Source organism: Pseudophryne corroboree, chromosome 8, assembly GCF_028390025.1.
Source record: "Pseudophryne corroboree isolate aPseCor3 chromosome 8, aPseCor3.hap2, whole genome shotgun sequence".
NCBI classification, from domain to species: domain Eukaryota; kingdom Metazoa; phylum Chordata; class Amphibia; order Anura; family Myobatrachidae; genus Pseudophryne; species Pseudophryne corroboree.
Genome location: NC_086451.1, coordinates 427,101,404 through 427,118,293, shown reverse-complemented (window position 1 = coordinate 427,118,293; position 16,890 = coordinate 427,101,404). Strand labels below are relative to the sequence as shown.

Here is a 16,890-nt window from a genome sequence, read left to right as displayed (position 1 = left end):
AAAGATATTGCGCCAGGTCAAGGGACCCTCAGGCAATCGCTGGGGACGCTCTAGTGACACCGTGGGTGTACCAGTCGGTTTATGTGTCTCCTCCTCTACCTCTCATACCCAAGGTACTGAGAATAATAAGAAGGCGAGGAGTGAAAACCATACTCGGGGTTCCGGATTGGCCATAAAGAGCTTGGTACCCGGAACTTCAAGAGATGCTGGCAGAGGACCCTTGGCCTCTGCCGCTCAGACAAGACCTGCTGCAGCAGGGACCCTGTCTGTTCCAAGACTTACCGCGGCTGCGTTTGACGGCATGGCGGTAGAACACCGGATCCTAAAGGAAAAGGGTATTCCGAAGGAAGTCATCCCTACCCTGATCATAGCCAGGAAGGATGTCACCGCAAGACATTATCGCCGCGTTTGGCGAAAATTTGTTGCTTGGTGGGAGGCCATGAAGGCCCCGACGGAGGAATTTCAACTATGTCGATTCCTGCACTTCCTGCAAGCAGGGGTGACGTTTGGGCCTCAAATTGGGGTCCATCAAGGTCCAGATTTCGGCTCTGTCGATTTTCTTCCAGAAAGAACTGGCTTCACTGCCTGAAGTTCAGACTTTGGTTAAAGGAGTACTACATATTCAGCCTCCTTTTGTGCCTCCTGTGGCACTTTTTGGATCTCAACGTGGTGTTGGATTTCCTAAAGTCGCATTGGTTGAGCCACTTAAAACCATGGAGCTAAAGTATCTCGCGTGGAAAGTGGTCATGCTGTTGGCCTTGGCCAGGCGTGTGTCAGAATTGGCGGCTTTGTCATGTAACAGGCCTTATCTGATTTTCTGTATGGATAGGGCAGAGTTGAGGAATCGTCCTCAGTTTCTCCCGAAGGTGGTCTCAGGTTTTCACTTGAACCAACCTATTGTGGTGCCTGCGGCTACTGGGGACTTGGAGGATTCCAAGTTGCTGGACGTAGTCGGGGCCCTGAAAATTTTATTTTTCCAGGACGGCTGGAGTCAGGAAAACTGACTCGCTGTTTATCCTGATGGCACCCAACAAGCTGGGTGCTCCTGCTTCTAAGCAGTCTATTGCGCGCTGGATTTGTAGCACTATTCAGCTGGCGCATTCTGCGGTAGGATTACCGCAGCCTAAATCAATAAAAGCCCATTCCACAAGGACGGTGGGCTCATCTTGGGCGGCTGCCCGAGGGGTCTCTGCTTTACAACTTTGCCGAGCAGCTACTTGGTCAGGGGCAAACACGTTTGCAAAATTCTACGAATTTGATACCCTGGCTGAGGAGGACCTGGAGTTCTCTCATTCGGTGCTGTAGAGTCATCCGCACTCTCCCGCCCGTTTGGGAGCTTTGGTATAATCCCCATGGTCCTTACGGAGTTCCCAGCATCCACTAGGACGTCAGAGAAAATAAGAATTTACTTACCGATAATTCTATTTCTCGTAGTCCGTAGTGGATGCTGGGCGCCCATCCCAAGTGCGGATTGTCTGCAATACTTGTACATAGTTATTGTTAACTAATCGGGTTCTTGTTGTGCGCCATCTATTCAGAGGCTCCTCTGTTATCATGCTGTTAACTGGGTTTCATATCACAAGTTGTACGGTGTGATTGGTGTGGCTGGTATGAGTCTTACCCGGGATTCAAAATCCTTCCTTATTGTGTACGCTCGTCCGGGCACAGTATCCTAACTGAGGCTTGGAGGAGGGTCATAGGGGGAGGAGCCAGTGCACACCAGATAGTCCTAAAGCTTTCTTTAGATGTGCCCAGTCTCCTGCGGAGCCGCTAATCCCCATGGTCCTTACGGAGTTCCCAGCATCCACTACGGACTACGAGAAATAGAATTATCGGTAAGTAAATTCTTATTATTTCCACGCTAGTGCACCCTCACGCCTGTCCCAGTCTCCACTCCAAACCACACTCGCTCCTCTTGTTTCAGCTGTTCCCATTAGGATGCTCTCTCATGAGTGAGGCCCTCACCAAACTTTGTTTATCTGTTTATTTTGCACTGTGGCGCCTACAAATCTCTGATGATAATATCTTCATCTTCTATTTCTTATCAAGCTAATAGGCATTTGTTCAAATAAGCTGGAATTAAGACAGCACTTCTAGGATAGTGTTTCTATAGAATAAGTAGTTTCAATTAATATAATACTTTAGGAGGTGCACTCACATTTGCTGCTGTGAAAAAATATTATTGGAATTGCATACCCTCCACAGTGGCGTACAGCCTCTCACCGTTCAATCCTCTCTGGAATTGCCACAGCAGCCCAAGTATAGACGGATCTCTTCATTCGCATTGGTGGGGGCTAGTGCAACGAATCCCCTTGTGGGCTCACTGCGCTTGCCACAGGTTCTATTCCCACGAGAAGGAATAGCCTTCGGCCCCCTGCCGGGATCCCGGCATCGGTAGGCTGACCGTCGGGATGATTACTACATCCCCTTCATTCATTGGATGTGTTTAGGGCACGGAAGATCTTTGTCAAGATGACCTGAGAAGACGGATGGTTCCATATGATTGATCTGTTTCCAAATAGATGAAAGCTAGAGAGGTTACCTGTGTCGCTTGGCACACTAATACTGGAGTAGAGAAACTGGATCCATACCATTGGCGTGAACTTTATGGTGGTTAATGAGCCAAATTGTTATGTCTTCTAGTGTCCTTGTGATGTAGATCTCCCATGTCCTAGCCACATCCAATGAGTGAAGAGCTCCTGCTTCTATTCATAGGGAGTCACATGGTCCTGATTTTAAATGGAATTTAAAAACCTGCAAGGAGGTTTCTGCTTCCATTTCAAAATGTCAACTTCTTCTGTGGGGGAAAAAAAGCTCCAAAAAGGGCAGAAATCTGAACCTGTAAAGAACTTAGGACTTAAGACCGCTGAACCGCAGCATTTTTGCATTCAACCAATGGGGTCACTGGAACGCTGGGGACATCCCAGAGCTGTCCCTATGGGAAGATTCTATTAGAAGTCACTGTGCGCTGCACCGTACATCCAAATCTGACATCTCTGCAACATTCACATACTACAACATACTGGTGTCCGCTAGCAGTGGCAGTGCCTAAACCCAATGATATTGTCAATGGGGCAGATGTATTAAGCTTGGAGAAGTCATAAAGAAGTGATAAACCAGTGATAAGTGCAAGGTGATAACTCACCAGCCAATCGACTCGCAGTTAGGAGCTGATTGGCTGGTGTGTTATCACCTTGCACTTGTCACTGCTTTATCACTTCTTTATGCCTTCTCCAGGCTTAATACATCTGCCCCAGTGTTACATATCACCAATACTGAGACATTGATACATTATGTAAATGCTCTTAACCTAACACTTCTGCTTTCCAACCATATAAATAATAGGCCAACCTGTTTCGCCCTCTAACAGGACAAAGACGAGAATGAATCTCTGGTTGTCCTCTCACAAAATCACTACAGGCCACAAGGACGCTGGGCCAAAGAGAACACCACTGTTGTGATACGGGATTTTCTGGATAGCAAAGATCTAAGTTACTGCACTGCAAATAGTGACTTAGCCCAGGTGTCGTTTCTGGACGAGACCACAGACATGGAATGTGTAGAGCCAAAGAACCTGCAGCATCTGCTCGAGGTGAGTGACACTGGACACCTAGGGGCAGATGTATTAACCTGGAGAAGGCATAAGGAAGTGACAAACCAATGATATGTGCAAGGTGATAAAGGCACCAGCCAATCAGATCCTAACTGTTAATTTACATATTGGAGCTGATTGGCTGGCGCCTTTATCACCTTGCACATATCACTGGTTTATCACTTCCTTATGCCTTCTCCAGGTTAATACATCTGCCTGTTAGGCGTAGATTCAGTTAGTTGTTATTTCCGCTCTACGTTCATGTTCTGTGCATAGTGCAGGATATTTTTTGCCCAAGAAAACACTTGTAATATAATCGGAAATGTCAAGTCGCCAGCATCGCACCAATGTGGCGTGTTCTCTGCTGTGTGAAATGCATGGAAGCGCTGGGAAATTATCCTGCACCCCAAGAAAGTGACAAGAAAACACGGAAGTGTAGACGGTGGTTAGTGGCCATAAGCAAAGTACTGGTGGCTGTTATAAGGTGCCACAGGGATGATTTTTGCAACTTGCGCTAATGAAGGAAACGATGATAGCCAGCATGTGTATTACAGCAAATAATACCCCTTTCAAACCGCCAGCTTCTAACATGGGTTATTGCACATGAGCGCTCATAACCCGTGTTGCTGTGCGATCTGAAATGGCCCAGTTGGAATAATCCGGGTCAAGCGACTCTGTATTCCAACTCGGGCAGAGAGCAGGGCTGAACACGTGTTTTACCCGGCTCGCTGTGCTGTGTGAACGAGAAACCAGGTAGCATCGACCCGTTTCCCGCTCACTCTGTGCGGACGGGCTGCACTTGGAGATCATGTGATCTCTAAACGCTGTCACCGCTGACATCACCAACCCGGCAATATGCCGGGTTAGGAACAGCGGCGGTGAGGGGCCTGAGGCAGGTTGCACCCGGGAAGCACCCATGTCTGGCGGTCTAAAAGGGCTATAACAGTGCTCAGAGTATTTCAAGGTACATTAAAGTGTCTCTATGGTAGCTTTTGTCTTTATATCCAAAATATTGGGAAAGAACGCTTGCAACTCCCATCTGCAAGTTCAGAAACCCCACACCCATTAAGACGACACCACAACATGTATGTCCCACATCATTAAACCCATATTTCTGACAGGTCTTTTGTTGGCCATATTTTACTATTACACTTCCTAAACATTATTATTCATTAGGAGAGATGTACCGGAGGTACTGCAGTATGCACCGGGTTCTGAGATGTGCGCCAATGCCGCCACAGCTGTGAATGTGCGGAAATATGCAAATGTCACAGCCGACATGATTTGCATTGAGGCAGCCACTGGCAGCATCTCTGAACCGCTGCTTGCGTACAAAGATGCAAACATCGGATGTACATCAGACAAACCTTGATCTTCCGAGTAACCCTATGGTAGCGCAGAATGGCTGCTGGCAGTAAGATGTTCAAGCCATTGCAGTTGCATACGGGATTGCAGTACCCCCGCCTCCTTCTCTGGAACGAGCTCCCTCTCTCTATTAGATGCTCCTCGACCTTGCAAAGCTTCAAACGGGTACTAAAAACCAACCTGTTCATCAGAGCGCACCCTTCTGCATAACCTAGTCTTGAGACCACTCTACCTGCCTCATGCCTTGACCATATATGCCTCACTTACTTCCTGCCATCAGGCTGCCTTCTGCTTGCTCGTCCTCATGTCACCTGTTTGTCTCCCCCTTCCCCCTAAATTGTGAGCTCCTTGGAGCAGGGCCCTATTACCTCCTGTTGTCACATACAGTGACTGTCTATACCTGCATCTCCCCTTGCTCGCGACTGTTGCTGCCTGCCCCTAGTAGTACACAGGCTACTCCTTTGTTACACCTTGGCTGTAGTGTGTATGGAGAACTGTAATGCTAATTGTTACTGTGCTCTGTTTAGTTTCTCCTTCGTCCTAGAGGATGCTGGGGACTCCAAAAGGACCATGGGGTATAGCCGGGATTCGCAGGAAACATGGGCACACTATAAGACTTTGAATGGGTGTGAACTGGCTCCTCCCTCTATGCCCCTCGTCCAGACCTCAGTTAGATTCTGTGCCCAGAGGAGACTGGATGCACTACAGGGGAGCTCTACTGAGTTTCTCTGAAAAGACTTTTGTTAGGTTTATTTTTTTCAGGGAGCACTGCTGAAAACAGGCTCCCTGCTTCGTGGGACTGAGGGGAGAGAAGCAGACCTACTTCTGTGAGACTGATAGGCTCTGCTTCTTAGACTACTGGACACCATTAGCTCCAGAGGGTCCGATCACTTGGGTCGCCTAGCTGCTCTCGTTCTCGGTGCCGCGCCGCCGTCCCCCTCACAGAGCCAGAAGCTTGAAGACAGGTGAGTAACCGAAGCAAAGAAGACATCGGAAGGCAGCAGAAGACTTCAGTCTTCCTGAGGTACCGCGCAGCGGTAGCGCTGCGCGCCATTGCTCCCGCTGACACATGCACTGCAGGGCAATATAAACCTCATTTAATATATTTGCTGGCTGTTATACAGTGCAGAAGGCACTGCTTTGAGACCCCCACCAGTGGATTAATAGCGGGACCGAAGCGCGCCTTGTTGGGGGTGGGGCTTCCTCCTCAGCTCTGACCAGCGCCATTTTCTCTCCACAGCTTGCTGCAGAGACGCTGCTCCTGGCCCTTCCACTGCTGTCACAAGTAACAGTGTGCTAAAAACGAGGGGGGGGGCACATAATTTTGGTGATTGGTTGTATTTTATTACAAGTGTTTAAGGTCTGAATGCTCTTCCCAGGAAGAGGTTAGTGTGAGAGCTGAGCAGAATGAAGGGGTGACTGTCGGCACCGCCGACGGCTGATTGGGTTGACATGTGGAATGTGTTGAATAACAGTGTGGTTTTGTTGCACAAGAGGTTGGACAAATCTGAGTCTCAGAACCAAGCATGGAGGCAATCCATGAGAGAAGTGGTACCACACAATCAGGCCCCCTCGGGGTCCCAAAAACGTTAATTTACCCAGATAGCAGACACTGATACCGACACAGATTCTGACTCCAGTGTCGACTATAATGATGCAAAGTCACATCCTAAGGTGGCTAAGAGTATTCAGTACATGATTGTGGCTATAAAAGACGTGTTACATATTACAGAAGACCCCGCTGTCCCTGAGACACGGGTCTGTATGTATAAGGGGAAGAAGCCGGAGGTTACGTTCCCTCCCTCTCATGAACTGAATGCCCTTTTTGAAAAAGCCTGGGAAACGCAAGATAAGAGGTGGCACATTCCCAGGAGAATTGCTATGGCATACCCGTTTCCTTTTCAGGATAGGGTTGGGTGGGAGGCAACACCCACAGTAGACAAAGCTCTAGCGCGCTTATCCAAGAAAGTGGCGCTACCGTCTCCTGAAATAGCGACCCTTAAAGATCCTGCTGATCGGATCCAGGAAGCTACCTTGACATCTATTTTTGTCACGACAGATACACTCCTCAGACCGGCTGTGGCTTCGGTGTGGGTGAGTAACGCGATTGAAAAGTGGGCGGATAACTTGTCATCGGACATAGACACCCTGGATCGAGATAGCGTGCTGTTGACTTTGGGTCATATCAGGGACGCTGCGTTCTATCTAAAAGAGATGGCGAGGGATATTGGCCTCTTGGGATCGAGGGCCAATGCCATGGCAGTCTCGGCTAGAAAGGCGTTGTGGACTCATCAATGGAATGGTGATGCTGATTCTAAGAAGGCTATGGAGGCTCTGCCCTACAAGGGTGGAGTTTTGTTTGGAGAAGGCCTTGCGGATCTGGTTTCTACAGCTACCGCGGGTAAGTCCTCGTTTCTGCCTTTTGTTCCTCCACAGCAAAAGAAAACGCCTCCGTATCAAATGCAGTCCTTTCGGTTGCAGAAATTCCGGAAAGGACGTGGGTCATCCTTCCTTGCGGCAAGAGGTAAGGGAAGGAGAAAAAGATCGCCGGCTGTGGCAAGCTCCCAGGAGCAAAAGCCCTCCCCGGCTTCTGCCAAATCCACCGCATGAAGCTGAGGCTCCCCTGCGGGAGTCCGCACCAGTGGGAGCGCGTCTTTAACTCTTCAGTCAGGTCTGGGTTCTCTCGGGCCTGGATCCTTGGGTGCTAGAAATTGTGGCCCAAGGATACAAACTGGAGTTTCAAGACGTGCCCCCATGCCAATTTTTCAAATAGGCCTTGCCAGCTTCTCTTCCGGAAAGAGAGGTAGTGTGTGCGGCAATACAGAAGCTGTGTCAACAGCGAGTTATTGTCGATGTTCCCCCGTCACAGCGGGCAGAAGGGTTTTATTCAAGCCTGTTTGTGGTCCCGAAGCCGGACGGCTCGGTCAGACCAATTCTGAATTTAAAATCCCTCAATGTGTATTTGAAAAGTTTCAAATTCAAGATGGATTCTTTCCGAGCAGTGATCTCCAGTTTGGAGTGGGGGGATTTTATGGTGTCGGTCGACATAAGGGATGCTTATCTGCATGTCCCCATTTATCCACCTCATCAGGCGTACCTGAGGTTCGCTGTTCAGGATTGTCACTACCAATTTCAGACGTTGCCGTTTGGTCTTTCCACGGCCCCGAGGATTTTCACCAAGGTAATGGCGGAAATTATGGTACTCTTGCGCAAGCAAGGGGTCACAATTATCCCGTATTTGGACGATCTCCTGATAAAGGCGAGATCACAGGAGCAGTTGCTAAAGAGCCTTGCGCTCTCCCTGCGGGTGCTGCAACAGCATGGGTGGCTCCTAAATTTGCCAAAGTCACAGTTGATTCCGACAACTCGGCTGTCGTTTTTGGGCATGATTCTGGACACGGGACTGCAGAGGATTTTTCTCCCGTTGGAAAAAGCTCAGGAAACCCAGAACATGGTCAAGGAACTTCTGAAACCGCCAAGAGTGTCGATTCATCAATGCACTCGAGTGCTGGGGAAAATGGTGGCGGCCTACGAGGCCATTCCATTTGGCAGGTTCCATGCAAGAACGTTTCAGTGGAACCTACTGGACAAGTGTTCTGGGTCCCATCTACAGATGCACCGGAAAATAACTCTGTCCCCCAGGGCCAGGGTTTCTCTCCTGTGGTGGCTCCAAAGTTCTCTCCTTCTAGAGGGTCGCAGGTTCGGCATCCAAGATTGGATTCTGGTGACCACGGACGCGAGTCTCTGAGGTTGGGGAGCAGTCACACAGGGACAAATTTTCCAGGGAAAATGGTCAAGCCAAGAAGCTTGTCTGCACATAAACATTCTGGATTTAAGGGCCATCTACAACGGCCTGCTACAAGCGGAACATCTTCTTCGCGACCTGCCCGTCCTGATTCAGTCGGACAACATAACAGCCGTGGCGTACATAAACCGCCAGGGCGGAACGCAGAGCGCCGATGGCGGAGGTCACCAAGAACCTTCGTTGGGCGGAAAAGCATGCAAGCGCTCTGTCAGCGGTCTTCATTCCAGGCGTGGACAACTGGGAAGCAGACTTCCTCAGCAGACACTCTCCAGGAGAGTGGGGTCTTCATCAAGAGGTCTTTGCATAAGTGATAAGTCGGTGGGGACTTCCTCAAATAGACATGATGGCGTCTCGCCTCAACAAGAAGCTTACAGACATATTGTTCCAGGTCGAGGGACCCTCAAGCAGTAGCGGTAGACGCTCTGGTGACACCGTGGGTGCTTCAGTCGGTCTATGTGTTCCCTCCACTTCCACTCATCCCAAAGGTGATGAGGATCATAAGAAGAACAAGGGTCCAGGCGATACTCGTTCCAGATTGGCCACGGAGGGCCTGGTATCCGGATCTTCAGGAATTACTCACAGGAGATCCCTGGCCTCTTCCTCTAAGAGAGGATCTGTTGCAGCAGAGACCGTGCGTGTTCCAGGACTTACCGCGGTTGCGTTTGACGGCATGGCGGTTGAACGCCAAATCCTAGCCAGGAAGGGTATTCCCGGGGAAGTCCTCCCCACTCTACTTAAGGCTAGAAAGGAGGTAACGGCGAAGCATTCTCACCGTATTTGGAGTAAATATGTGTCTTGGTGTGAATCCAAGAAGGCTCCTATGGAAGAATTTCAGCTGGGTCGGTTCCTCCATTTTTTGAAAACAGATGTGGATGCGGGCCTGAAGTTAGGCTCCATTAAAGTGAAGGTTTCGGCATTATCAATTTTCTTTCAAAGGGAATTGGCTTTGCTTCCAGAAGTACAGACTTTCATGAAAGGCGTGCTGCGCATCCAACCTCCATTTGTGCCCCCGGTGGCACCGTGGGACCTTAACGTGGTGTTACAGTTCTTTACATTTCATTGGTTTGAACCTTTACAAAAGGTTGAGTTAAAATTTCTCACTTGGAAAGTGGTCATGCTATTGGCCTTGACATCCGCAAGGCGGGTGTCCATATTGGCGGCTTTGTCTCACAAAAGCCCCTATCTCATTTTTCACGAGGATAGAGCGGAGTTGAGAACTCGTCAACAATTTCTACCGGAGGTGGTTTCTTCGTTTCACATGAACCAACCTATTGTGGTGCCTGTGGCTACTGAAGCCTTGGCTGATTCAAAGTCCCTTGATGTGGTCAGAGCTTTGAAAATGTATGTAGCCAGAACGGCTCGGGTGAGGAAAACAAAGGCGCTGTTTGTCCTGTATGCGGCCAACAAGGTTGGCGCTCCTGCTTCTAAGCAGACTGTTGCACGCTGGATCTGTAATACGATTCAGCAGGCTCATTCTATGGCTGGATTGCCGTTACCGAAATCGGTGAAGGCCCATTCCACTTGGAAGGTGGGCTCATCCTTGGCGGCTGCCCGGGGCGTCTCGGCATTACAGCTTTGCCGGGCAGCGACTTGGTCGGGGTCAAACACTATTGCAAAGTTCTACAAGTTTGATACCCTGGCTGATGAGGACCTCATGTTTGCTCAATCGGTGCTGCAGAGTCACCCGCACTCTCCCACCTGGTTTGGAGCTTTGGTATAAACCCCATGGTCCTTTTGGAGTCCCCAGCATCCTCTAGGACGAAGGAGAAAATAGGATTTTAATACCTACCGGTAAATCCTTTTCTCTTAGTCCGTAGAGGATGCTGGGCACCCGTCCCAGTGCGGACTCTATCTGCAGTAATTGTACATAGTTATTGTTGAAGTTACACAAAGGTTGTGTTGGTAAAGGTCAGGCTGTTGCTGATCTGGGTTGGTTCACACTGTTAACTGGGTTTAGTTAAATGCCATGTTGTACGGTGTGGTGTGAGCTGGTATGTATCTCACCCTTAGTTTAACAAAATCCTTTTCCTCGAAATGTCCGTCTCCTCTGGGCACAGTTCCTATAACTGAGGTCTGGAGGAGGGGCATAGAGGGAGTTGCCTGTTCACACCCATTCAAAGTCTTATAGTGTGCCCATGTCTCCTGCGGATCCCGTCTATACCCTATGGTCCTTTTGGAGCCCCAGCATCCTCTACGGACTAAGAGAAAAGGATTTACCGGTAGGTATTAAAATCCTATTTTTTCTGTATTGTTAAGTTCTGTATATCCTGTATTGTTCTAATGTCTGCCGTATGTACGATGCGCTTCACAAATAACAAATAAAATGTAATAATAATTGCATACAACTCTAAATCAGGCCATATATCTTGACATTTATCAATGAAAATAAAGGACCTTTTCATATTTGAGCTACTCTGGACGTGCTGCCTAAAAGCCAGGAGTTCTCCTATGTCCGTAAAGCAGTGTCAACTGGATGCAATTTTCTAATTGATTACCAATACAGCTACCTGTAATTGAGTCTTCCACCTAGTCTTAGAGGGATGCTAAACAGCTGACGGCAAACTAGAGAGAGAGAGAGTTAAATGAAGAAACCATCCTGCTACTAAAATTCAGGAGTTGTGCGTCTTTGGTCTGCAGCGACCCAGATTGGTCTAATATGCCCATCCTGCGGTCTTTCACTCGTGCAGCTAGTTGCATGTTGGTAAGGGGCCAGGCTGACAGTGACTGACCATCATGAGGACTTGTTCTACAGAGGTGTGCAATGGGCACTCGTAGATTCATACTCACCCGGTGATGTCACAGCAGCTCAAATTACTGCTGCTTAACCCTAATTGTATCCCATTAGGACACTGGGGGATATGCATTATTTGGTGTCAAATGTGCTACATATGATTTACCGGCAGATAGCTGTCACTACCATGCCTGATTGACAGGCAGAGGCGGGCAGGGGACGTCCGTTGACCGTCGGGGGTGGCACGGGGGAAAAGGGGGCAGGTCGGTGGTCGTCTCATGCAGCCGCTCCGATTGAAAAAATTTCGCTGGCAGGAGGCTTCCATAGTTTCTGCGATCACGCTCTAATTGCGGCGTGATCGCAGTTGGTGGGTGACGGGTAGCATGTTGGGTGGCCTTGCCCTACAATGGGCAGTCCCCAGCATGCAATTGATTTTTGTCCATAATGGGGCAGGCCAGTTGGCATTACCACTAGGTTAATTCAGTACTGGACTTGCCAAGATCACCGGTGGCTGAGCTGTTAATATAGCTCAGCATTATTGATTCCTGCCTCGCATTAAGTCACAATACTTTTCTCTTACGTCCTAGAGGATGCTGGGGTCCACATTCGTTCCATGGGGTATAGACGGGTCCACCAGGAGCCATTGGCACTTTAAGAGTTTGAGAGTGTGGGCTGGCTCCTTCCTCTATGCCCCTCCTACCAGACTCAGTTTAGAAAATGTGCCCGGAGGAGCCGGTCACAGCTAGAGGAGCTCTCCTGAGCTTTTCTAGTAAAAGTTTATTTTAGAGTTTATTTTTTTACAGAAGGCTGTTGGCAACAGCCTCCCTGCAGCGAAGGACGAAGGGGGGGAGCAGTGTCCGCCCTGCGGGGTCTGAGCCACTGACTCCGCTACTGGACACTGAGCTCCAGAGGGGTCTGATCGGTCTCCGCCACAGGGGAACCGCTCGCCCCAGCAGCATGCCGCCGACCCCTTACAGAGCTGAAGAGAGTGGTGAGTTAGTCACCGACCCCCCCCCCCCCCCCTAGCAAGCGGGGGGCCGGTGTGATGATGGTGGCAATGGGGAGGGAGCGCGGTATTAACCGCGCTCCGGGAAGGTACCAGAGGCACATAGTGGGGCGCTCTGGGCCAGCGCTTACCCCCCACACTGGTCAGCAAGCCTGTCGGGGGTCCAGGGATCTCAGCCAGCAACTTTCCTCAGGCCAGTATAATCACCTGAAGAACGGGAAGACAGCGCCATTAAGGGGGCGGAGCTTCTCCTCAGAGCGGACCCAGCAGCGTTCCAGCGCCATTTTCCTGCATGCAAGCGCTGAGAGGAAGATTCAGGTCCCTCCACAGCAACTCCAGCTTACTGTACACGGTACCAGGGGGTTGTAGAAGGAAGGGGAGGCTGTAATTAGACTGTGTATCCTATTAAGGAGCACAGTCAGCGCTGACAGGGGGTTTATCCTTGATTAAATGCGCTGTGTGTGGGTTGGCTCTAATCTCTGTCTCTCTCTTGGCATTCTTGGGGGGGAAACTCTGTCTGCCCCCACCTGAGTGTGTGGAGTGTTTGGTAGTCACCTTTAGCTATGTCCAGGGACACTGTCATATGCTGCAGAGGATTTATCCTCCCAGGATGATCCCATTCCATGTAATCAGGATAGCACTGGTTTAGCACAGCTTCCAGCAAGGGAACCAGAGTGGTTTTCCTCTATCAAAACTTGATTTTCTCAGATTTCTGACAGGGTTGCTAGTAATGAATCGGCATCCCAGGTATTACAGAGCTCTATTGCAGTATGGCCTGTGTCTGGTACCTTAGAACAACCCGCTATATACCCCCACAAATGTGCGCTTGTGCATGTCACACAAGACGACACGGATAACGATTCTGACACTACAGATGGTGATGGGGATGTGTTGCGGGAGTCCGCATCTCTTGCAAAGGGGGTGCAATTGTTGATGGAGGCTATCAGGGATGTGTTACATGTAAATGATACCACACCTGAGCAGGTTGAGGAGGCTTTTATCACTGAAAACAAAAAAGCCTCGCTAACCTTCCCTGCGTCAAAGGAGCTGAATGCTATATTATTATTATTTATTATTATTTTCCTTTATTTCTCTGACATCCTAGTGGATGCTGGGTACTCCGTAAGGACCATGGGGAATAGACGGGCTCCGCAGGAGACTGGGCACTCTAAAGAAAGATTTAGGTCTACCTGGTGTGCACTGGCTCCTCCCCCTATGACCCTTCTCCAAGCCTCAGTTAGATTTCTGTGCCCGGCCGAGCTGGATGCACACTAGGGGCTCTCCTGAGCTCCTAGGAAGAAAGTATATGTTAGGTTTTTTATTTTCAGTGAGACCTGCTGGCAACAGGCTCACTGCATCGAGGGACTAAGGGGAGAAGAAGCAAACCTACCTAAGTGGTGGTAGCTTGGGCTTCTTAGGCTACTGGACACCATTAGCTCCAGAGGGATCGAACACAGGACCTGACCTCGTCGTCCGTTCCCGGAGCCGCGCCGCCGTCCCCCTTACAGAGCAAGAAGGTCCAGAAAATCGGCGGCTGAAGACTTCTGTCTTATCCAAGGTAGCGCACAGCACTGCAGCTGTGCGCCATTGCTCCTCATGCACACCACACACTGCGGTCACTGATGGGTGCAGGGCGCTGGGGGGGGGGCGCCCTGGGCAGCAATATTAACACCTTGGCTGGCGAACTGGCACCATATATAGCCCCAGGGGCTATATGGGTGCTTATTAACCCCTGGCAGAACTTTTACAATAGCGGGAGAAAGCCCGCCAAAAGGGGGCGGAGCCATCTCCCTCAGCACACTGGCGCCATTTTTCCTTCACAGTTCCGCTGGAAGGAAGCTCCCTGGCTCTCCCCTGCAGTCCTGCACTACAGAAAAGGGTAAAAAAAAAGAGGGGGGGGCACAAATTAGGCGCAGTATAAATATATTATGCAGCTATAAGGGGAAAACACGTTTTTATAGGTGATATCCCTGTGATATATAGCGCTCTGGTGTGTGCTGGCATACTCTCCCTCTGTCTCCCCAAAGGGCTTTGTGGGGTCCTGTCCTCTGTAAGAGCATTCCCTGTGTGTCTGCTGTGTGTCGGTACTGCGGTGTCGACATGTATGAGGAGGAAAATGATGTGGAGGCGGAGCAAATGCCTGTGAATGTGATGTCACCACCTGCGGGGTCGACACCTGTGTGGTTGGGCTTATGGAAGGAATTGCGTGAAAGTGTCAACTCCTTACACAAAAGGTTTGACGACATAGGACAGCCGGCTACACAGCTTGTGCCTGTTCCAGCGTCTCAAATGTCATCAGGGGCTTTAAAACGCCCGCTACCTCAGGTGACAGATACAGACGTCGACACGGATACCGACTCCAGTGTTGACGATGATGAGACTAGTGTACCCTCCAATAGGTCCACCCGTTACATGATTGAGGCAATGAAAAATGTTTTGCACATTTCTGATAATACCCCAGGTACCACAAAGAAGGGTATTATGTTTGGTGAGAAAAAACTACCTGTAGTTTCTCTGACGTCCTAGTGGATGCTGGGACTTCCGTAAGGACCATGGGGAATAGCGGCTCCGCAGGAGACTGGGCACAAAAAGTAAAAGCTTTAGACTAGCTGGTGTGCACTGGCTCCTCCCCCTATGACCCTCCTCCAAGCCTCAGTTAGATTTTTGTGCCCGAACGAGAAGGGTGCATGCTAGGTGGCTCTCCTGAGCTGCTTAGAAGTAAAAGTTTAAATAGGTTTTTTATTTTCAGTGAGTCCTGCTGGCAACAGGCTCACTGCATCGTGGGACTAAGGGGAGAAGAAGCGAACTCACCTGCGTGCAGAGTGGATTGGGCTTCTTGGCTACTGGACATTAGCTCCAGAGGGACGATCACAGTTTCAGCCTGGATGGGTCCCGGAGCTGCGCCGCCGGCCCCCTTACAGAGCCAGAAGAGCGAAGAGGTCCGGAGAAATCGGCAGCAGAAGACGTTCCTGTCTTCAGATAAGGTAGCGCACAGCACTGCAGCTGTGCGCCATTGCTCTCAGCACACTTCACACTCTGGTCACTGAGGGTGCAGGGCGCTGGGGGGGAGCGCCCTGAGACGCAATAAAACATGTTTAAACCTTATATGGCTAAAGAAATACATCACATATAGCTCCTGGGCTATATGGATGCATTTCACCCCTGCCAGTTTTCCTAAAAAAAAAGCGGGAGAAAAGGCCGCCGTGAAGGGGGCGGAGCCTATCTCCTCAGCACACAAGCGCCATTTTCCCTCACAGTTCCGCTGGAAGGAAGGCTCCCAGACTCTCCCCTGCAGTCCTGCTACAGAATCAGGGTAAAACAAGAGAGGGGGGGCACTATTGGCAGCTAATATAAAACAGCAGCTATAAAGGGAGTAACACTTACATAAGGTTATCCCTGTATATATATAGCGCTCTGGTGTGTGCTGGCAAACTCTCCCTCTGTCTCCCCAAAGGGCTCGTGGGGTCCTGTCCTCTTTCAGAGCATTCCCTGTGTGTGTGCTGGGTGTCGGTACGATTGTGTCGACATGTATGAGGAGGAAAATGATGTGGAAGCAGAGCAATTGCCTGTGTTAGTGATGTCACCCCCTAGGGAGTCGACACCTGACTGGATGGTCGTGTTTAAAGAATTACGTGACAGTGTCAGCACTTTGCAAAAAACTGTTGACGACATGAGACAGCCGGCAAATCAATTAGTGCCTGTTCAGGCGTCTCAGACACCGTCGGGGGCGCTAAAACGCCCGTTACCTCAGATGGTCGACACAGACCCAGACACGGATACTGAATCCAGTGTCGACGGTGAGGAGACAAACGTAATGTCCAGTAGGGCCACACGTTACATGATCACGGCAATGAAGGAGGCATTGAATATTTCTGACACTACAAGTACCACAAAAAAGGGTATTATGTGGGGTGTGAAAAAACTACCAGTAGTTTTTCCTGAATCAGATGAATTAAATGAGGTGTGTGATAAAGCGTGGTTTTCCCCCGATAAAAAACTGCTGATTTCTAATAAATTATTGGCACTATACCCTTTCCCGCCAGAGGTTAGGGCACGTTGGGAAACACCCCCTAGGGTAGATAAGGCGCTCACACGCTTATCAAAACAAGTGGCGTTACCGTCTCCCGATACGGCCGCCCTTAAGGAACCAGCTGATTGAAGGCTGGAAAATATCCTAAAAGGTATATACACACATACTGGTGTTATACTGCGACCAGCAATCGCCTCAGCCTGGATGTGCAGTGCTGGAGTGGCTTGGTCGGATTCCCTGACTGAAAATATTGATACCCTGGATAGGGACAGTATATTATTAACTATAGAGCATTTAAAGGATGCATTACTATATATGCGAGATGCACAGAGGGATATTTGCACCCTGGCATCTAGAGTGA

The 16,890-nt window shown here is 49.7% G+C and overlaps 1 protein-coding gene across 1 annotated transcript in view; it reads left to right on the top strand.

Moving 5' to 3' along the window:
- The window catches only part of WDR62 (WD repeat domain 62), a 313,350-nt gene that overhangs the window by 137,675 nt on the left and 158,785 nt on the right, over positions 1 to 16,890 (top strand). Inside the window, exon 22 of the mRNA XM_063937983.1 lies at positions 3,371 to 3,592. Within this exon, the coding sequence (XP_063794053.1) occupies positions 3,371 to 3,592 (222 nt within the window). The remainder of the gene's footprint in view (positions 1 to 3,370; positions 3,593 to 16,890) is intronic.